The sequence below is a fragment of the Monomorium pharaonis genome, chromosome 4, assembly GCF_013373865.1.
Source record: "Monomorium pharaonis isolate MP-MQ-018 chromosome 4, ASM1337386v2, whole genome shotgun sequence".
Taxonomy (NCBI): domain Eukaryota; kingdom Metazoa; phylum Arthropoda; class Insecta; order Hymenoptera; family Formicidae; genus Monomorium; species Monomorium pharaonis.
Genome location: NC_050470.1, coordinates 292,898 through 316,786, shown reverse-complemented (window position 1 = coordinate 316,786; position 23,889 = coordinate 292,898). Strand labels below are relative to the sequence as shown.

At 36.6% G+C, this 23,889-nt stretch overlaps 3 protein-coding genes across 3 annotated transcripts; 1 reads left to right on the top strand and 2 right to left on the bottom strand.

The window, feature by feature from the left end:
• Positions 1-738: 738 nt before the first annotated feature.
• Positions 739-2,276, bottom strand: LOC105836213 (alpha-crystallin A chain). The gene has a single exon (XM_012680093.3). The coding sequence runs from the start codon at positions 1,882-1,884 to the stop codon at positions 1,291-1,293; it is 594 nt and encodes a 197-aa protein (XP_012535547.1). The 5' UTR covers positions 1,885-2,276; the 3' UTR covers positions 739-1,290.
• A 535-nt stretch (positions 2,277-2,811) lies between these two features.
• Positions 2,812-6,726, top strand: LOC105836212 (pachytene checkpoint protein 2 homolog). The gene is made up of 6 exons (XM_012680092.3): positions 2,812-3,187; positions 3,788-3,944; positions 4,017-4,208; positions 4,922-5,149; positions 5,357-5,704; positions 5,819-6,726. Exons 1-6 carry the CDS (start codon positions 3,141-3,143, stop codon positions 6,089-6,091), a joined length of 1,245 nt encoding a protein of 414 aa, XP_012535546.2. The 5' UTR covers positions 2,812-3,140; the 3' UTR covers positions 6,092-6,726.
• Positions 6,298-18,190, bottom strand: LOC105836215 (hemicentin-2). Its single transcript, XM_012680094.3, has 6 exons — positions 14,596-18,190; positions 13,882-14,011; positions 9,672-9,871; positions 8,886-9,224; positions 7,934-8,419; positions 6,298-7,640 (listed from the first exon to the last, which is right to left on the bottom strand). The coding sequence occupies exons 1-6, from the start codon at positions 14,984-14,986 to the stop codon at positions 7,093-7,095; spliced, it is 2,094 nt and encodes a 697-aa protein (XP_012535548.1). The 5' UTR covers positions 14,987-18,190; the 3' UTR covers positions 6,298-7,092.
• Positions 18,191-23,889: the final 5,699 nt, after the last annotated feature.

The following is a 23,889-nucleotide window of genomic DNA, read 5'->3' as shown; positions in this document are numbered from 1 at the left end:
ATGTTTCATCTTGTTTCATATCTAATAAAAGATAAAGTGTGCTTTCCAGCAAGACACAGTGTAACACAGTGTGAGTGAAACACACTGATATGTTCTTTCTCACATTAATGGACAGTATATTACACTGTATGTTGCTGAAAAGCACACAAATATGAAAAGAATAAAAAAGTACTCTAACTTTTAAGAAAAGAATTAATGATTAACTACTAAGTTTATAAACAAGAAGGATAATAAATAAATTTTAGAAATTTATTAAATTATTGTTATACATGTTGTGATATACATACATTTACTGTTTGTGTTATGATCCGTTGTTTCCAACCTAACTGTAAAATCTTTCATTTAGATCATTTAGGTTGTTCAATTTTACTAATAACAACATCAATGTCTTCTAGTTTTGTGTATATAATAACGTGTAAGAGGTAACAACACACACATTATGACTGTTTGGCAGCGAATAGATTTAACTTGTAAGTAAAACATAATCCGTCATAGATTGATGATACTACCTGTACTATATTGTTGAAATTGTATAAACTATAAATATATGTACAAAATTTCTATAAAGTACAATATGTAATTTAGTTTGTACATTTTGTATCTTCTTTAGTTACATTTTAATTTTACACAATTAAACTTTGTTATAAAAACACAAGACAATTTTAAATCTTTCTAATCACGTTACCCACAGATATTAATAGATATACAAAGGGAAAAGAGGGATAAAATAACATATAATTAAAAAAAATAATCTCATATTTAATGAATAATCACACAATCTTAGTACATCAATTTTACAATAATATATTTTCTACATTTCAAATAAAAATAAAAATTGCATAGCTCTTTTCATCTAATTAGTAACTTTATTTAAATATATATAAATCCTAGTTCTTGTTTATTCTATATCTTATTATGAAAATTCAGGATACAATTTTATAATAAATAAAATAAAAAATAGAGTTCTAATTTACGAAGTTAGAAATTCTGTTTTTTAATTCATGCACGGTAATAATTAGTTGATTTAAGTGAGTAAATATTATCACTTTAACAATCTGTTAGAATTATTAAATATAGACATTTTTAAATAAATGCATAACATTACAAAGATATTTAGGAATATGCTTGTAAAAAACAATTTTATAACGATTATATTACAGATAAATATATAAAATAAATTCATTAAGTCTATATGTCTAATAAACCTATCATATCTAAAATATCTGTCATGTGTACTTATCAATCGGAATACAATTATTTATAATATGCATAATTAATACTTGGAAGAATCTATTTCTCCAGCTTTTTTTCCTCCTCACTTTGCTGGAGCATCTTCGATTTTTTCTGCTTCTCTTTCATGAAGGGCTTTCCAGTGAACTCAATGGGAAGCGCTCTGTTTGTTTCATCCTTTAACGACTGTATTTTGGGCGCAACGATTGTCAGAAGACCATCGGAGGACAATTTGGATGACAAATGTTCGACACTGATGTCTTCCGGCAGCTGATACCGGCGGACGAATTGTCGGGATACCCAGCCGTGATCGTCTCGTTTGTCTCCATGTTTCGCCGTGATGATGAGGTAATTGTCCACTACCTTCACTTCGATCTCCTCCGGTTCAAACTGCTGTACGTCTAGCATCACCTGGAAGTCGTTTTCGTTGATGGAAAGTGCACTCGACCTTTGGCAATGTCGAGTCGCCAGATCCAACATGTTCCTGAGCTGATCCAGGTCGTAATTCCGTTGCGGCCTCAGACAGCTACCGATGGTTTCAGCCGGCAATGACATTCGTTTCGGTTGTCGAAGTTCCAGGCCGAGGGTCGGATTCAAGATAGGATGACACAGCATATTCTCCCAGTCGTAGAATACGAATGGTGACAGGGCCATTTCGCAGGATTTCTTTCGTTGACAGTGATTTGCCACGTTCCGAATAAAATACGATTCGATCGTAGTTGATGTTACGTATGGAATAATCGTTACAATAAGTTTATCAGCTCAAGTTTCGCAGCTCTCTACTGATCGACCGATGTCTGAATAGTGAATACTTCTGGATGTTTCGTCAACTCTGTTTGCTAGTAGCGTATTGAGCTTATTCGGTGCACCGGTATATACTTATACCAGCGACGTGTCGAGAAACGTCTCGATCTTTCGAGGCGAGAGAGCGAGACTCGCACAAACCCCCGACTCGAGACCAATGGCTTGTTCTTTTTCGCTGCAGTCTGCACTGGTGCAACAGGTTAGAGTAAGACAAATATATTTTTCTCATTATAACTTATTGCACCAGTGCAGCAATTTAGCGAAAAAGAACAGGCCATTGTTGGTCCCAGATCTATGCGAGTCTCGCCCTCTCGCCTCGAAAGATCGAAACGTTTCGCCACATCACAGGACCTTCAGACCTTGTACCACTGCAAGCGTAAAATATTTCGTGCGTTCTTATGAAATGATAAATGAATAAATTTTCAAATATTTATAGATATGGAATAAATTATGAATCTTATCTAAAAATCTAACATGTTTATATATTTCTTGGAATAAAATCAGATTTATAAAAAACACATTAATTATAAAAGTTTAAGAAATTTAATTATCTTTATTATCTTTTAAAAATATATAGAAAATATTAAATCGTGATTAAATCGTGCGTAAATTACACATTTATAATTAGCAAATTCTAATAATACACTTAAAAAATAATCTGTATTTTATTACTCATAGAATCTGTTCTATATATTCTAATGGAATGATCTGGAATAATCTAGAAATCGACGTTTCTAGCAATGGAATTACCTACCATGGGTAAGACGTCACGATAACTGCGCACTCTATTTCGCGTGGAATTTACTGGACATTTTTGTGTTCTCTCGGCTTCTAAGTTTCTCCAATTCATGGCTCAACGACTTTAAATTTTGAATCCTTAGTTATCTTAGTCGGCTTAGTCCTTTCCTTACATGAGTGGAGAACAAAGCCAAACAAAGCAATAAAAAGCATTGAGAAAGCAGAGAACAGTGTTTAATCTCTCAATAAGAGAAAAAGTTACACGAAATCTGGTCTATTATATGACATCAGTGATCGTTTTATGACATTAGTTTTGATTCTTGTCTCATAAATTGTCTTGCGCCATCAGATACATACATATAATTATAATGGACGAGAACGTATTACATGTAGAAATATGTCAACATGCTAACAGGTATTTTATTTACTTCATTGTTTATATTGTTTGAATACATTCTGTTGACAGCCTCATGAATATATTATTCGAGTTAATTAGAATTGTCTTATTCATTACATTATTTGTGTTCAATTCATTACATTAAATGTTAACCTTAAAAGAGTCTGAGAATGTTCAATTCTTTTTTGCAAAACTACATGTGGTTTAAGTTAATCTGATTATAAGAGAATATTATTATATTAATTAAAGTGTATATGTTATTATATATATTATAACATACGAATATTGAAAAGTATTATCGTTATAATGAAATAATTGAAATGCTTTTATCAGATAATTTCTATGAGAATATTGAAGAAAATACAAGGACTAAAAGCATTTAACAGTAATATTTTTTTTACAATGCAATATTTTTTTAATTATTAAAACAATTTTATTAGAACAATAATTTTGACACTTAAAGATGATTTAAGTGTCAAACTTCAAATGTAATTTAACAGTTAGAATCAATTTCGACTAAATTTTGTACTTTCAATTGCACTTAAAAATTTAACTGCATATAAATTTTATTTTAATTTAACTAAATGATTTATCCGTATTTGTTTCTATTTGTTTTAGTACTTTATCAAAAATCATAATTGAAGAGACAGTAAATGCAGAATTACGATTGTTGGATGAGATTTCTCTCGATGTCATTATATATGGTAAAGATGCTACAAATACAATCATAAAAGATCATGTTGAATCTATGATATGCTCATCTGACTATGCAGAGGTATTGTCAATCTTAACAAGAGCAAAGAGGTTTTGCCTTTGCATTATAAATATATGCATATACTTATTTCAGAGGGGTACAGTTAAAATTCATGGTGCTACCATTAGGTATTACATCTACAGACTGACACAGGAGGATGCTGCCATAGAAACAATGAAATGTGACTCTGACGAATTACCAGTTGCAGCTCACTGGTTATTACCAGCACAAGAATTTCACTATATGTGGGAAAATCTGTATTATGATTGTGATATTAAGAACAATGTTAGTAAATTTGTAGTAAGTCTGTTTACACATTTTGTCTTTTATAGCTGCACAGGACTGCACTACTAAACTGGTACAAAAAAAAAAAAGCACAATTCAGTAGTGCAACTCGGTGCAGCTATAAAAACAGACTAATTAATAGAAAATATAAATCAATTTAATAGAATTAATTTATAAAATATAAATGATTTTTCAGTACGTATTTTATAGCAGTTATTTGCAGTGTATTTCATTAAATAATATAACATTCATTTGCAATATAATAACATAACTCAGAAAACAAAATGTTCCAAAAAATAAGTTTAAATGTTTTAAATTATTGAAACTTTGGATCGTTAAATATTTTTTAATAGGATTTTACTATACTATCTGATTGAGGAGAAATGAAAATATTGTTAGCTTCTTCATTGAATTCATATTGAATGAAGATTTAATGATGTTTTTACTATTCGTCTGAATTGATTTATTATAAAAATGAATGCTTAAAAGCAATCTTTTTTATTTGTGACATATTTGATGCAAAATTCTCTTTTTTTCATTGCTCTTTTCAATTTTAAAAGCTCAATTGTCATTCTCAGTATGTCATTCTAATAAGAACTCTAAAGATGGTTCTTTCTTGAAGACAAATAATAATTTTTTAAGTTATGTTGCTGCGAATGGAGTGATATCATTTTTTATCGTTTTAATTTTAATTTTATTTCTCTTTTTTTTAGTTATTACGTTTCGTGGAGACTACAATGTTATTTTCTGATCGCGCTGTTAATTCTAACATTATAAGCTGGAACAAAGTGATATTGTTGCACGGTCCTCCAGGTACAGGCAAAACAAGTATGTGCAAAGCTCTGGCTCAAAAAGCTGTCATTCGTATGGGAGATCGCTTTACTCATGGAAAATTTATAGAGATTAATAGCCATAGTTTATTTTCGAAATGGTTTTCAGAGGTATGCATTTGGTTATTATTTATTTCTTCAGAGAAGAGACAAAATGTAGGATTAAATTTATGTTAAAAATACTGGTAAAAATAAATTCAATAGAATTCCATCTATGTATTAATTAATAACAATATTTACAATTATGTAACAAAATTTTATATATTATTTTATATTATTCAGTGTTAAAATTGATTTTTTTTGTATGTTTTGCCACAGAGTGGAAAACTTGTTATGAAGTTGTTCGACGAAATAAAAAATTTAGTTCAAGACGACAGGGCACTAATATGCATTCTAATTGATGAGATAGAATCGTTAGCTCATGCACGTAAATTATGCAGCAATGGAACCGAACCGTCTGATTCCATACGCGTCGTGAACGCACTGCTTACGCAGTTGGATCAAATAAAACGATATTCGAACGTTTTAATTTTGACGACAAGCAACATGACGGAAGCTATAGATCTTGCATTTGTCGATCGAGCGGATATCAAACAGTATCTCGGATATCCATCCGAAATCGCTATTTACAATATTTATCATTCGTGCCTGAAGGAATTAATGAGGGTATGCTAATTCTTAATACATCTCTTAGTATTCCATTTACGAATTATTTTTAATATTACTGCATTACCTACTCAACCATTAATTTCTTTTTAAATTATATTTTATATGTTTCAGACTGGAATTTTGAAAAAAGAAGAGATACACGACATATCGCAGTTAAAGATACATGGATATTCAGAATGTGCAGATACTAAAAATAGTCTAAAACTTTTGGAACTGAGTCGCGAGAGTGAAGGCTTAACTGGTCGTACTTTAAGAAAAATACCTTTTTTGGCGCATGCTCTTCACACATCCACAAACAGAACTACATTATCCAAATTTCTAAAAGCCATGCATTCAGCTATTTTGAAACAGGATCAGCAAGAAGGCGATTTGCAACAAGCATGAAAGAAAAGTTATTCCTCTTCTATTTATTCTAATACTATTTTATTCTATATATGCTGTTTTATATATACAAATATATATGTGTGTGTATATATATATATATATATGTGTGTGTGTGTGTGTATATATATATATATAATATACATATATATTTAATAATACGTTTTGTCTAATTTATTTTTGTATAATAAATGTTTGTCACAAAAAGATACTTATTTCCTATTTGAGCCATTTATTTCGAAAGTATATAAAGTCGGAATAATGTTTTGCACTATTTTCGAAACAAGAGGCTCATTTGAGATGCAGAGTTTCTTCTTACATCGCATTTTTTGGTCAAAATATTAGTGGAGAACTGTATATAACAGTTTCCAGTTGTGAGGTCCAGTTTTACACTGATCTCGCCTCGTCGCGCAACCGCCATTAAAATCACTGAGATGCGACCGCTATTAAAGTTACGCTTCGTTCCGCTCCGACGACGCGGACTATACTTTGCACCGGTACGCGAGTTCTTCATACAATACTTATCACGGTATGCCTGTATTTCGAATAGACAGATTGTTATTGTAATCTTACTATGATAGAATACAATGAACACACGACATAATATAAAAACAAATAACTTAAATTTAGGAAAAAAATGAATAATTGTTCATATCATGCGCGCGCGCGATACGAAAATACGCAGCAACAGTAGACAGTCTCGTGAGAATACTTATGTCAAGAGTTCTCTATATAAATATTAGACTATAATATTCGATACAAATATATACATTGCATATCACGTCGTTGAAATGATTAAAAAGTATCTTTGATTTTACACATATGTAATCTATAGTAAATCGTGAAAATAAGTAGAGTCCGCTTAAAAAGAGAAGCAGACTGATGGAAGAGATTAAGGGAAGAAGATCTAAATGCAACAAAAGTAGAATCCATTGCTAGGAGAAGCAAGATTCAACGATGAGGGAAGAGACACAATGTCAACGAAATAGATTAGGATCTGTATTTTACACGATAGTAGGCGGCTGCAAGACCGCCGGTGCTCTTCTAACTTTCAGTGCTTCTGGGCTCATAGCACGCGTCTGCTTTGCGATGCGACTGTAATCATACACACCCTGACCGCCGTCTAAACTGGACTTCCTTGTGAAAGCCTTCGCGTGAGACGAATTGATGGACTTTTGCTGATCCATTGACGCGCCATTACTGTAAAGTGCATCGGCTGCGATACTACCCTCCTCCTCCACCTTTTGCCGGTATCGTCCACGTCGTAACCTCAAAAGCGAGTACACGCTGACGGATATCAGCAACAACAGGAACAACAGACCAACTGCCACCGTTGCCGCTATCACGCGCATTTCCGTGGGATCTCTCACTATCAATCTGATGTTCGTCGAGTCCCGGCCCTTCTCGCTTTCCACCAATAAAGTATACATTCGGGCATCGTCTTTTCGCAGATCCTTGATTTCCATCTTAGCCCAGTAACAATTAGTCACCACTTTGTCTTCGACGATAGGTTCTAACGGCAGAGCTTCGTATTTCGGATGAATATTTTCTCCTGTTGAAAATTTGAAAGATTAAATGAAAAAAATTCGAGGTACAGGGACATGTTTGTTGCTAGCAACTCGATTTGATTATTAGAATTGAATTTATCTGTTTAGTTACGATCAAAATTTTATTTTTTGAATCAAATACTCTGCATAATTTCTAAGTATTGATTTAATTAATATTTCCATACAAAGTAGTAGAGTCTACTTTACGGAAATAGAAAGACTTTTAATCATATTCAAGTGAGAACCGAGATCTTGATCTGAGCTGTTGCTCAACAATTAAAAAATCATCTTTCTGTACCAGCTCGAAGGTGAGAACTGCCCCACTGCCAAGCGACTAATTTCGGTGGCGGTCGCGAGCAGAATCGAGACTTGAGCCTGTGCACGGGCTCACCGGCCCATCCGACGGACTCGTACAAGTCCCTGTCGCCGGGCAACCGTCTGACCTGGATCTCCGGTGGTCCAGTCACGTGCAACACGTAGCGTGCATTGTCTTGGGTTTCCCGTCTGACGCCGTTGATCGTGTTGAAGGCGAAGCAACGGTATTCTCCCTCGTCAGACCACATAATGTTTTCGAGATGCAGGCGTCGGCCGCCGCCCTTGTTTTGTACCCGGTTCTCAATTGTCTCCCTCAGGCTACCACGGAGATGTACCCATCTGTACTGAGCGGGCGGATTGGCCTCAAACTCGCGACACTCAAAGGGGTCCACATTGGAGCCCAACTGTGCCGTTTCCTCCATGTCCATGATTGTATTGTTTTCGTCTGTACACTTCAACTCTGGCTTATCTACAGAAGAACACGACAAAATTACGTCTGTTTTTTTTTATTATATATCTATCCGTTGATTATATACTCGCTTTGAAACGCGGTAAATGTAAAATAAAAACTTCTTATTTATACTAAATTAAAAATAAATAAACAATATTGAGGAAAATTTTTACAAATTGCACTAGATTGAATTTCGCTTGTAGATACTTCAAATTCTTCTTTTATTTTTCTACGTGAGACAAGAGAGAGCCAAGTGCTTAGGGGTTACAGCTTTCACAATAGCGCGATATATAATTGTGCATAAAAACTTCACGTGTGACGTAATTCTATAAAGAAAGAGAGAACCTTGTCATATCGAGGAAAGACTTTAATCGATGCGTAGATTGCTCTTTTAGACAGTTACGGAGAAAAAAAGATGCAGAAGCGAAAGGAAAATTATAAGCAAAGTATAACGAAGCGAGATACACAATGTAACTCTACGAACATTGCACATCGAGCCTGTAATTTGTGGGTGCGCTTTCACCGATGTTGTTCGTCGCCTTGCACGTGTACAGGCCGGCGTCTTGCTTCGTGACCGGCTCGAAGCGCAACTCGGCGCCCCATACGCTGTCGTTCAGTGGTATCGTTTTGCTTTGCGTCAACGACGTCGGTGATGACAAAGACGCGTCGAGTTGCATCGAGTTTTTGAACCACTTGATATTTGGGGCTGGATTTGCGTCCGCCAAGCACTTCAGGTTCAAATAGCTCACCGAATCCTCTGGAACGGCCTCTAGAGCGGTCGTAAGCGGCTGCGGACTCGTCTCAAGTCGTACTTCCGGTGAATCTGAAACCGCAACAACGCTGCTGTTACGCACATGTTGACTTTACTTTGTGCTTAGGGACACTAACGATCCGCTTGCTTCCAAAACTTACTTTAGACTCGTATTACAGTGAAAACTATATTCGAAGGTTTAAAAATAATTTTCTAACGTAACATTTATTTATTTTAAATAAAATAAAATTAAAAGAGTTTAATAAAGGTAATTCTTTTTTTATTAGAAGATAATTCTTTTATTAGAAGACAATTCTATTAATTAACGAAGATAATTCTTTCGAAGAAGTAACAAAATCTGTGACAAAGACAAAGTCAATTTTAACTTTTTCTTTAACTTCTATTTCAAAAGAAGTATGTTTAATATTTCGACAAGTTTTTTCAATTACCGTTTGATATTTGAGGATTTTAGTATATTTTTTATTCGTTTTAACTCTAATACAGATCGATTATACGTACAATGAACATCCAGTCGCGTCTCTGTGCTCTGTGGTGTTAAACTCGCTGGATGTATGACCACACATCGGAGCGGTAAACCGTGATGCTGCCTGTGACCACGCACCAATAGAAGACTATGAGCTGCCCAAGTCTTTGGATTATCCACTTCCGTTGCGTTGCTCTGCGCCTTGAAAGATTCCACTTCGCGGTTCCCTATGAACCTGCCGGGCGAATTTATGGACATTACACAAGTATTAAACAGCTTAACGCCTCATTTAATTTTAAGCAGACTCCTCGGACATAGAAGGTTGTAATCTAAGAATTAAATTTAAAAATAGTTTTGATTTTTAGTTGGAAATTTGCGATAGACTACAATCAACATTTTTGTTTAAAAAATCAATTCCAGATTAATAAAAAAATCATTAAAAAGCGAGAGATCAATCGCTAAATTTAAAATATGTTTCGCACCACGAAGTAAATTTATAATAAAATTTTCATATACATTTTTTACGATAAAAAACATTAACATTAACATTGATATTTATTAAACTAGAACAACAAAGGCGCGCGCTATGCGCGCGCTATTTAATTTTTTACTTTTTAAAAATAACAATTGCAATAATAATTATATAAATAAATAATTATATACAAAAAGAAAGGAAAAAGAAATAGAGAGAGAAAGAGAGAGAGAGAGAGAGAGAGAGAGAGAGAGAGAGAGAGAGAGAGAGAGAGAGAGAGAGAGAGAGAGAGAGAGAGAGAGAGCGTACTTACATACATTAATTTATTATCTAATTTTCTTTCTTCTTCAAAAATATTATACACATAAAAAAAAAGAAATATACACAATATACACAACATACATAAATCTTCTTTAAAGTAATATGATATTGACACTAAAATGTAACGAAATGTTTTCAGCTCTGACTCTTTTTCTTTTTCTTGTTTTTTTTTCTTTAATTAGCATTAGAGATTGACGACATAGTTTGATAAACAAAATTACAATTGTTAATAAATTATTAAATACTTTGACATTACATGTATCTTTCTATATAAAATAAGATCAACATTTTTTAAAACTTTATATACATCAATTAATTAACTATTATTGCTAGTCTCTCCCGGTCTCTCCCCGTCTCTCCCGGTCTCTCCCCGTCTCTCCCGGTCTCTACCCATCTCTCCCCGTCTCTCCCCGTCTCTCCCGGTCTCTCCCGGTCTCTCTCCGTCTCTCCCCGTCTCTCCCGGTCTCTCCCGGTCTCTCCCCGTCTCTCCCCGTCTCTCCCCGTTTCTCCCCGTTTCTCCCGAACTCTCCCGGTCTCTCCCCGTCTCTCCCGGTCTCTCCCCGTCTCTCCCCGTCTCTCCCGGTCTCTCCCGTCTCACCCCGTCTCTCTCCATCTCTCCCGGTCTCTCCCCGTCTCTCCCGATCTCTACCCGTCTCTCCCCGTCTCTCCCGGTCTCTCCCGTCTCTCCCGGTCTCTCCCGTCTCTCCCGGTCTCTCCCGTCTCTCCCCGTCTCACCCCGTCTCTCTCCGTCTCTCCCGGTCTCTCCCCGTCTCTTCCGGTATAGATAACCATTTATACAAATTTGACAGCTGTCAAAATTCGATCGCAATGATTACTCTCGTAACACGTAGTAAGCGCAATGAGAGAACCAATCGACATCGCGGAAAAGCGACAACAATACTTCGAGAGATGCGAGTATCGATGCCATGCCCTTTTTTAGAAAAGATAAAATTATATCTTTTCTCTATAATTTAATTTTATGAATAGATTTTTTGTATATTTTACGTCAATATATAAGATACAAAATATTTTAATTGATTTGCAATTTTAATGTAAAACAGAATAATTATAAAAAATATTGTTTCATAAAAAAATATTTAAAGAATTGTAGCACACGATACATCTCTCTTCAAAATTATGAATCTCACAATTGAATAATATCCTTTCCAACATTTTATTTTTGATAAATTTAAATGTTTTTTCTCATGCTCTTCCTTTGTCCTGTATAGCAAGTTCGCTACTGTGTTACGTAAAGACGCACAAACGGAAGCTATATGCTTATGATTAGTTCAGCACGATACAGTTCCGTGTGCAGTATTGTTTCCGCAAGGGATTCATGTAAATCCATCAGTTTCCGCTAAACGAGCCGGCCTTCTTCCTAGAAAAAAATTAAGAAGAGTGCCGCCGAGAAAAGTTCCATATCCTTTTCCAACATGATTCACAGGCGCGGCGGTGGTGGTGGCGGCTGCGGCGGCGGGACTACGCTCGCGGCCAGTTTCTCGGTTTCTATGGCTATAATCTACATAATTATACTCGGCATGGTCGTGTCCGCAACGCGAAGAAAAAGAAAACCGGGCAGGGATCATTAAACCGCGTGGCTATTATCGGTCGTAAAAGAATGCGCGGCCGATATTGTTTCAGACGAGTCCCACCGGACGAAATTCTTCATTAGTACCGTGACCCTAAAATAAATGCGTGGGAACGTGAACGTTACGGGCACCACTCCCGAAGTACAATTCGATCGCCGGCGCCGGCGTGTCTTTTAGGTAAACGTGCAAAAGTAAGAGGTCGTAACTCCGACATGCGCGCGCTATAAAATAAAGAAGCTGAATTACAATCGGACGCAAAACTTTAAGAGACGTACAAAGGAGAGGCTTGTGAGAGAACGGAGAGAACTAGAACGGCTTTCAAACGTATTTACATGTATTCCAAGAAGTTACACACGACGGGAGATAGGGTAGCGCGTAACGGCGAGCCGTCGCGTCGTATCGGAAACTTAGCTTTTCTCAAAAGACCCATTCATCAATGGGCCCCCCTCGTGAAGAGGCCACATATGCCACCGTTCAAGGCTTAAATTACACCCGCTGCTTCTTCCCTCTCGCTCTTTTCCTCTGGGAATGAACCGGGGTATAAGCTTCCAAAAGAAGCGCGTGCCATCCTGAGCAACAGATGTTTTACATCACATAAGAATGTAGATAAGGCGCGGCTAAATTCAGCGGACCGTAAACCAAAACGACGATCCCTCCGCGCGCGCGCGGCCCTTTCCTGCATAAACATAACGTTACGGCTTCTTGCACCAGACCGGCTCTCGGATCAGCAGGCCCCGCGTACGAACCAACCATCGTGATGTTTCACGTTTGAAAATAGCCGTATTTTCTGCGAGGTAAGAAAACAAGTGCAGGCGTGTAACGCAGGAATATAGGAATGCGTGCATAAAACGCGTTACTTAGCCTCTCGAGACGAGGCATTGTCGCGTCGCAAAATGCAATTCGAAAGTACTATATTATCTCGGACCTCCTAGCGATTAGTTTGAACACAAAAGTTATATTGCGATGTCGTATCGGTAAATATTCCGGAATCGCTGAGGAACCGATGTCTAATGCCGACAGATATAATGGATATCCTTCTGAGCCAAGTTTAGAAAAAAAATTTATGAGTGCATTACTCTTGCGAAAGATAAATATTCCTTGTATAATCTCTTCCCGAGTGAACCTTTGAATATTTTAATTAAAAAAATAAACTATAAACTTAAATTGTGGAAATGATTTGAAAAAAGTTCGCATCTTAAAAAAAATATTTATTTTAAGGATATTTTTTTAATCTTCTTTTCCTCAGTTTATTTTTCAAGAATTTATTCGTAAAAAAAGTATAAATTATGCGATACTCCTTTAACCGACTGCAACGGAGAGAGATTTCATCCCACCAAGATCGGCAGGTAGACTTGTGGTCAACATTCCGATAGGCATCCGATTGCGTCCAAGAGTAAAAATTTTTGACTCCTAATCGCCCTGTCTCAGGTAAAACGTCGTCTGAGACAAATGGACCCCATTCGTAATTATCTGACCTAAACTCTAAACCTTTCAACATTTTTTTCTATCGTTTCTTTTTATCTAGACGGCGTTATGCTAGAGCATGTCTTGGTTAGAGATTATCGCGAGTATTATCTTTTTTTCATAATCGACATAAATATGTAAATTCTCGTAAAAGGAGTAAAGCAAAATAATTAATGCTTTCTTTGGATATTCATCACACGTTACATTAAATCTTTATTAATAAAATTGATATGAGAAAGTCTGATAGAATTTTCTTTATATATATGTTGAATTTCAGTTTTCAAATCTCTTTTAATTTTTAATAATCTCTTTTTCTTATATATTTTGTTTTCATATTAGCGTTTTCACTGCAATGCAATACGTAATGTTTAGATATTAAAGGACAAAGTGTCAGCTTACCATTTGATGAGAGCGGGTGGATTTCCATATTTTGAAACGCAGGAAATTATTTCTTCTTGCGTCTCCTTCAGCGATAGGGTGGTGCCCAGAGTGCTTCCTCTTAATTCCAGTTGAGGCTCTTTAGGTTTTACTGAAACATGTATTAGGGTGCATTTTAGATAAGATATAGCAAGACAAAAATTATTATGTTTGTGTTTACTGGCTCTGTTTCGTTTTCGTTTAGACGAATAGTTATGACCATGATCTTATCGTTACGTGCTCTTACAAGGAATAGCTAAGAGAAGCTGATTGTGCCACTTTCGACCAAATTTCCATTAACACGGATATTGCAAAATTGTAGGAAAGTAGAGCATAACGACTGCTTTGTGTGTTTTCTTGCATCACTCGAGGTCAATGTTCGCGGAATATTAACGATTCTTCCGAACGACGTTTCTCAATGCGCTTTAACGAAATATTCGAGATTTTACTAAATATGTTACATTAGATTAAAATTAAAAAATATAATTTTTTAATGCAAATATTTTGTACAGTGAATAGTTTAAATATTATTGTAGTATATTAGTTGTAAAATATTTCATTTAAACTCGTATTATTATATTTATAATATCTCTACTCCCTTCTTCTTCCTTTCTTGTTTATTGACATGAAAGACAAACACACGATAAACCTAAAGACGTTCCGCCGAGAGTGAACGGAATTAAATCGAGTTCTCACCCCTCACGAGCAGTCTGGCCTTGTCGGACGTGAGCGAGTCCTGGCGGGTAAAGTGGCTGGAAGTGACCTGGCACTCCCAAAAGCCGTCATCGAAGAGAAGATTAGCTTCTTTTATCGTAAGCGAGCAGTCGCCGCTGTCGCGGTTATCCACCCACTCGTACTTGCCAGGATATACTTGTACCGGTTTCCCGTCCTTCTGCCAATGGCATAAGCCGTCTTTGTTTTTCACTACGCAACGCAGCTTGACATCATGCCCGGATGACACTTCCTGATAGAGCTGCGGCTGCTCGATAAAATATTGCTCGCCGAAGACGAAGGAGTGAAAAATGCAGACGTGGAGGAGGATGAGGAGGGGGAATATCGGTAGACGGATCAAGTGATCGTGCATCATCTTTGCAGGACCAGAAGACTTGCGATCGACTCGATCAAGACATCGTCGATTAACGGTAGGGAAAGAAGATTCGTTTTCGAGAATGGCTATCTTCCGATGTACGACTTGCGTAGATGGAAAGATGCACGAATTTAGAGATTTATGTGAGCACACTGATAATCCAATGGCTTACAAATCTGCGCATTTTTAAGTGCACGGTCGAATATATTTATGGGGATTAGGTTCGAATGTGTTTGCGGGAATTCCTTATAGACTCTTAAAGCTGCAGTGATCCTTTCGGCTCACGTCCTTCGAAAAAAATGATCTGCGTGAGCGGCAACACGTGAAGAAACACGTGCACGCTCCAAGATCGAACACAATTGGCAAAGCGCGATATACACCCGCGCTATACGTTCTCCAAGTCATAGATCCCGCTCGTAGATAAACGCACCATTCTCTGCCTCAGATTTCGCCATCGACGATCGATCGTGGTAAATCACTCGTAATCACGGAACGTTCACTCCCGTTCGGAAATCCGTTGAAGCGGCGCGAGCATGCCCGAGGCTCGCATTTTATTACCGTGCCTAACCGCGCGAAAGTCCGCGGGCCGATCGAAATGATCCCGAGTGCTTTCACCAATGCTATCGGCTCGTCACGTTCTCGCAGCGAAAACCAATGGTTTCTTAGCGGAAACAACACGAGTCTTTTAATATCATATAAAATCTTTTTTTCATGTTTTTATTTATTAAATTCAAACTTTTTTTTTTTTTTTTAATAATTGAACACTCTGTCGGTTCACTTTGCGTCGCGCAATGTCACTCGATGAGTCGTCTTTGCTGCCACAAAATTTGACGAACAAAATACTTGTCACTGACGTAGCTGACGATGATTACAATCGCGTAAAGGTGCGCACGATCTACTCGGTAGCGGTAAACACCGACCGAATGAGCCGCCTTCGAGTTCAAAGGATCGTATCTCTCCACGTAACCGACGCAGCGCTCTTTGTGGTCGATCGTTGAACTATTCCACCCACTCGAGTCCTTTTTTCTCGCCAGACTTATTATTATTTAATATCCGTTTATTAATTGTATTCTGAATAATTTCTATCGAGTAAACGATTGAAAATTAAACAACTGTTTAATTTTCAGTCATTAATGAGCCAGTGTATAATCGTCTATAAAATATCTTATTGCAAACTTTTTAAACTCACCTAAAAAAAAATAGCCCATATATGTGTAAGATCATATATATAAATATATAATATATATAGAATATTATCTTCCGGTATAGAAACATTTAGCGTTATACGTTATAAATAAATTTATACGTAAACTATTTATTATATCCTTGATAAATGAAAGAGAATCATTATTAATATAAGTATTAAATTGTTGAAAGATAAATTCTTTTATTATCTTTTATAACAAAAACCTATGAAGTACGACTGTAATACTTGTATTATTGCACCATACGGCAGCTCAAGTTAATACGCAATGGGAGAAAGTTATTAGAAACACACAATGCAACTGCATGAAAAATCTACAAAAATCTGCTGTAAAAGTGGTCATCAAATTCTTTCGCTGAAAGAAGAAATGTCAGTTTTTTTCGCAAAAAGGGGCTTATGTTCGAGAAGTAGTGCGGCGCGACGACGAAGTACGCGGCGCGGAAAGAAAGTGCGCGCGGTAAATAGAGTGAACGTTCAGGACGCGGAACGCCGCGAGATAATGCGAAATTAACCCGTTAAAAATTATTTTTTTCCTACTCGGTAATAATTTATGTATTCGTAAGACCGCCTATGTAAATATAAAAGTCTGATAAGTCAAAAATGTGACAATTATTACGCAAATTAGAGTTGTTTAAGGATCGTATAAGTATTATATAGTTTTCTCTCTCAGAATTAACCACGTGTTCGTTACAAAAAAGATGATGAGGAGCTGTAAAAGTAAAATTGCCCTTAGCTGAAAGTTCGACAGTCGATTATAATGGCGATTGTTAAATTATGATGTTCTTATGAAAATGTAACTAACTAGTTATGTGCACGCGCGAATAATAACATAGGAATAAAAGTAAAATGAAACTTATATGTATGACGTTACTTAATGCGTATATCAACGTTATAATCATCGCTGATCACCGCGCGTATGATTATAATAGTGATATAATAGATTCAACTTGTTGAGGAAAAATTTATATGGGTGATAAAATATCGTGTCGACCTCGATCAAATTTGACGGGCAGTTTAGCATCCTCTTAAAGCTGAATTTATTTAAAATCGTTTAATGAGCGCGATTGTGAGTCTATAGTTGCCATCTATCTGCAATAAATTTTTAGCGCGCTAGAACCGTCATAGTCTACTGTGTCTCGACTCGGTTCCACATCGTGCGTCATAGTGACCGGACTGGAAACGGAAGACGGACCCCGAACGCGAGCTCACGCGTGCGTATCCAACCCTGTATCCTCTATGGGCGCTATCCTTATTATTCGAGCGTGTTATCGGTGTGCCACCGCGTGGTCATGCGCTGCGTTTCGTGTCAGGCTCCGCTTTGTTCGATCACGCATTATTACACTTTTCGCTCGTACCTGACCCTTTCGCTTTTACCCTTTGAACATGTAAAAGCGGTTGTGTGGGAAGGGCTAATTTCAAGCGGATAAGCAAATAATTTGAGAGTAAAGAAATGTTAAATGTGCTGAGAAAAATCATAATTTATTCGTAATTTTTAATTCAAATTTTAATATAGTATATTTTAGTCACCTATCGACGGCAGATGTAAAAAATTCAGGGACAGGAAAATAATTCGATAATATATATGGTTACATTGTCTGTTCTTATCTAACGTTATCCCTCTCACGTGTATACTCAAGTAGAGGAAAAGATTACAGTGTCATCTACCATGATATCAAAAAACTAATTCATTCTGTTTTTCTTTAGTTTATTTGCTGTAAAAATTTTATTACTTTTATATGTTAAATTTTTTATACCGTAATTATACGTATACCATAATTATATGTATGTAACATTTTTATAAATATATGTATTTTTGTGCTATATTTAAATTGTTCTATTTTATCTTTAGTCAATAATGTTTCGACTTTTCTTATTATTGGCAGACGGCACGCAGAGTGTTACCATGGATCGGTTTGCCGTTCATGGTTCCATCAAGTTACGACCTCTTTATTAATTTTATTTTTTAAATTAATAAATTTTATAAAGTAAATTAAACATTTTGTTATTTTGCCAAACACATGAAATATTAAATTAAATTAAAAACTTTTAAATATATTTAGAAAAATAAAAAATTTTACTGTAATATTTTTTAATCGAATTTCTGAAGAATTTTAACAATGTGCAAACAGTTCGAGCGCATAACACAGAAGCTGAGTAAAAGACTTACTGAAAAATAATGTAAATTCCCCATCATGATAAATTTTACAAAAATTATTGCAATTTATTATTACTTAACTGACGTTTGTTAAAAAAAAGAGAAATAAAATATAATAGTATCGATGTATTCTAAAACAGAATATGTAGCTGTAGTAGTTTTGTCACGCTAAAAACATTTCGGGGAAGAGCAGGAAAAGAAGAATTTTACTTATAATTTTATAACCTGTTAATACCTTGTGCGTATTTCAATGTAAAATAACAAGTGTTATTTTATGTCGAATAGCCGTCGAATTTAATCATGGTCAATGGAGGACAAACGATTGGAGTAAGAGCCGCTCTTTTGCGATGTCGAAAATCCGAGTTGGAGCAAAAGAGTGCGAAAAGCTCGCGTTTCAATCACTGGTCGACGAGCTGTGTTTCCGGCTCTACAGTTGTACAAAGAACTAATACAGAAGTCCGCGCATCCGACTAATTGGCGGCTACAATCTCCCGTTCGCCGATATAAACGCACGATGAATATTCGCATTGAATTTATAAACGACCCCGGTTATTCCCGCGCGGCAATCAATTCGCGGTAATTATACGCAGCGCGTTACATAGCGCGTTCACTCCCTTTCAAGCTTTTGAACTTTCGCGTCCGACGCGTATATCGTGTTCGTCGTGCGTTATGCAGATTATCGTTAAAAACGTTTAAACGCGTTAACGCCGGGCGGCGCGCGATCGTTTATCGCATCATTCTCGCGACGACGAAACTTTACACGCCCGCCAGTTTTTTATCCGGTCAGATTGAACCGGGTAGCCGTGTTTTTCAATTCAACCCCGACCCATTGTCCCTTCACCCCCTTTCTCCCTTCCGCCCACGCCGCTTCGTTGCGCGCGAGGTGATTACGAAATTACACGAATGCGTGCATCGCATTTCGATTAAAACGAAAACGCAGTTTCTCCCCGGGAAAATCCCTTTCTCCCCCCCCCCTTCCCGACGAGCGTCCGACGTACGTCGGGCGATAATAACGCTGTCCGCGAAAGCGCGATCGATATTCTTGCGGCGATAAATACTTGTCGTGCCCCGACCGGCCCGCGTGTCTTCGCGCATACTTGCCGTATTTATTACCCGACACAACGTACTAAATCGCGATATACTCTACGCGCGCGCGAATGAGAAACGACGAGCCATGACGAAAAAACGACGCGAATGAAAATTAAGCGTCGCCTCGTACATATCTCACCGCGAGAATGCGCTGATACCCAATGAACATCGCGCGATCGTGCTTTAGCTTTATAAAAAAAGGATATTTGACGTTCTCATCCGATTGTTGAACGCAGAATGCATTAATCGCGCGTTTTCTCGCGCAGTTGTAGATTTTTTCCGGAGAGTTTTATGTTAATTTTGCTCGTAGTGAAAAAGTTAGGAGACTTAATAACAAAGTTATGTAATATTCCCGGCGTATTACGTATTCAAGGGGATAACAAATCGATAGGAAAAAATTCCTTAAAAAAATTTTTAATGGACTTCACGTTGGTTAATGGAGTTTTAAGACAAGGTTCGATTACCTTCAGATGCTTAACATCGAAAGTAAGAAGGTCGCGATCAATGCTAGCCTTTGAATAGCATTTTTATGAAAACTCTCCTTTGATTTCTCCACCTACAGTTGCATCAGATTGTAAAAGTGAAGGAAATTATGCCGATATGTTTCTTTCTTAACTCTTTGACAGAAACGGATCGGCATTGGTGCACATATGTACAAATAAAGTTAAGTGAACTATCGTTACGTTAAAGATCGTTATATCCACCTCCCTTTCAAGCTTTCAGGCATTATAGTAGATAATGGTCCCGATATTTACTGCGACAACTTGAGATCGTTCGCGATATCTTGCGGCAATTCTCTTGCGGCGAAATTGGTGAACGGTAGGGATATCGAGTGGAGAGGAGGCTTCTCATTGTCACCAACGCGAGATCTTGGATTTCGCGTTCTTATCCTCGGACAGGACCGGCGAAAACTTTCCAAGATAAACTCGGGTTCCCGAAAACATTTCCGGCTTTTCCCGTAGAACCGTAGATTCGCGTGCGTACGCCGAAAATGCGATTTCGTAATCTCGCGGAAAGTGTACAATCGTATACTCTCTCCTCCACCTCTTCTTTCTTCTAACGCCGTTCGAGGTACCGAGATACGAAGATACGAAATGGAGCTAGGATTGAGTCAGGATAGGAGAAAATACGGGATAGTTGGGGGCGCGGTCGCGGAAGGATTTGGTATATATCGTGGATTCAGGGAGTAGCCGCCTGAGGCGTTCAACCAATTAGCTAACTCCGCGGCACTTCGCCCTCGAAACCGCTAACGAAGAACCTAAGCGAACGAAGAAAACCGGAGGGGGAGGGGAGTAGGGGGCAAAATCCACCTCTGCAGGGACGCTGCTGCTTGCGGTGTGGATTCGCTCGGGGGTATTTCTCGGTGTTTCTGCTCAATCCTCCGAGGACGTATGGTACATATAAATTATGCTTAAGCCTGTAGTGTATCGGGATTTCGCATTTTAAATTAAAACTTCTTACGTTTCTCTCAGTGTACATTAAGAGAGAAATGTAGAGAGAGAGAGAGAGAGAGAGAGAGAGAGAGAGAGAGAGAGAGAGAGAGAGAGAGAGAGAGAAACTTGTTCAATTGCAAAATTATAACTACGAATCACTGAAAATACATTTTTGCTTCCTCAAGTTATCGTTAAAGTTATTTTTTGAATTAAAACGATGAATGACATGCATAAACCAAACGCAAAAATTAACGCAATAAAGTTTCAAATACATCATTTTTATATGTTATTCCAAACATTTAATGTAATTACAATATTTAGTATATGGTTACTACTATGACATTTCTTTTGTTATTTCCTTTTGTTATTATACAATTCTTACTCTGCAAAAATAATTTTGTACCATGTCAAATAATTTTCAAGAGTTGTTTTTCTGGAGCTCTTTGTGCATACAGATTACATCTAATGTTTGTGCGATTCTTCCACTCTATTTTTTCTAAAATCCTATACGTTTTACCAAAATATCTCACAGGGATTTTAATTTACTTCCATGAACTGTGGCTGCCGTGCGAATGACCAAGCAAACAGTCATTTCGGTTCCGAACTGTAACAACAGTACGTGGGATTGTACGAGAAGCAATAAATTCTTCGTAAATCTACAAGAAACCACTTTCGAATTTCTTCTTATTGATGCTTACGTTTTCTATCAAATTCAGATTGTTTATTTGAATGAAAACGCGAGACGTATATTTAATAAATGTATTATATATTTATATAAATCATATTATGTAATAAGTTGAGTGTGTTTTAATCTACGATCTCTAGTTTAAAATTATGAATTGTTAAATGTTCATGGAACTTACATGAAATAAATTTGCTTCTACTTTATGGTTGTTTCGTTTATTTATTTTTTTTTTAATGACTAAAATCTTTCCAAAATTAGGAATTACGGTAATGAGATCGCGAAGTTTTTATTCTGGCTATTTAACGCATCTCGAAAAGTTCCCAAGGTTACAAGAACACAGTAATAGCCACCAATGAAAATGATGGAAGTAAAGAGAAAAAAGCAAAGAGAGTATTAGAAATAAAAATATAAAAAGATTGTGCCACATTTTGATGGATATATTTTTACTAATTCTAATAGACATTTACGTTCTTTACTTTTTTTATCTTTCTCATAATTGATTTTAACACATACATTTATACAGTGTGTGTATGTGTGTGTGTGTGCAGTATGTAGGGAGAGTGGAGAAGGAAGAGAGGAGAGATGGGAGGGGGGGGGGGGTAGAGCGCAATACGTACGGATAAAGAGTAAAAGGCTTGTGCGCAGAATGGTGTGATACCTTCTTTCTGACGCAAGTATGATAACAAGAGAGTGCAGATAGCATCGTAATTATGTAATAAGAATAATGAATTTCTACTCACCGGCGAGGTGGCAGCGTAATTATGATATAACGGTTGTCAGTCGTTTTTTAGAAAGAAAAAAGTAATAATAAGAGGAAAATAAAATAGAGGACATGGTGCAAGTTGAAGCTTCAGTAGCTCTCGCTCGGTTTTCGCGGGACAGATAGACAACATTGAAGGGAAAATTAATCGAAGAGATTTTAATACAACATAAAACAGCCGGGGAGGCTACTTGTTCTGGAATTTTATCTCGTAACTTTTTGATCCTTTGCGTACAATCTCTTCACAGAAACGGGCCAAGATAGGAGCCAAGAATAAAAGCGTTGTTTTATCGAAAGATGAAGATTTTTTTCTCGCGAAAAATTGCCATTTGTTACGTCCACCGCTCAGGCTGGCTTTTATCAAGCGAAAGGACTTTAATATCGTTTAAGTACGGCTATGTTTGGATTATAAGTGAGGAAACGACAATATGGGCTCTTTTCCTTTGTCCCAAATACATTAAATTCTCATTAAGCATTTCGCAATTATATTATCGTCGAAAGAATAAGTTAAAGAATTGATTAAGAATAGATAAAATATATTAAAAGGTAATGAATATTAAAATTGACTTACTTCGTTTACAGTCCAAGTACACATAAAAATAAAGAGAACAAAGAACAATTTTATGTCAATAACAAAAAAGAGATACACAATATCTATTTTTTGTTTCTGATATAAACTTGATTATTCTCCTATACATTTTTGTGCATACTTTAATTCTGTAAATAACTTTTACAATTCTACAAAGTCAATTAAAAGATTAGTCTAAAAGAGGGAATGTCAGTAAAAAACAGACAACTTTAGGATGCCGAGATCTCATATGTCCTTATTATCTTATTAAATGACAAAAAGTATATATGCGTATGGCGTATAATCCGCTATTCATGTCACGTTCAATTCCTTGTTTATCGATTCGAAGCGAATTAGCTTCAAATGCTGTAGTCTACCGTGGAGATTTATCGTTATTTCGAGTCTCGTAGACTTTTCTTCGCGACAAGCATCGGAAACCGAACCGATACTCGCACATTGCTTTTCCTTTCCCGCTCTCTTCCACTCCTCCGGCTCCTCGTCTATTCCTCCTCTTCTCGACGTGACGGCGTAACTTTGCATAGTTCGATATGAGCCACCCACACGTCATCCGTATGTACAAACCCTTCTAGTCGAATCTTGCGATCGAGATAAGGCGTACGAACACGGAACACGAAGCACGAAGCACGGCTCGTCGGCATCTCGCGTCGCGAGATAAGCTACGAAGCGAATACGAAAGTCTCCTCTTGCAAATTTATAGGGAACACTGTCACTCGCACTCTGTACCCCGGCACAGGGTTACCACCGATAGTTATTGTCGTCATTTTTGATATTATAAAAAGATCCTCCCTTAACATTCTCACCCCAAATATGTAAGATTGTAAAATTCACGCTCTTTATTACAGCATAAAAACCTATTTTATTTTTCATTAACCTGACTAATATTTTCGATATATAGTTTGATATTGTGACATATCTACTTGAAATTATTAACTATTTTTCGAAAATTCGCAATCTGTCATTCATCTTGATTTGATTAGTGATTTACACA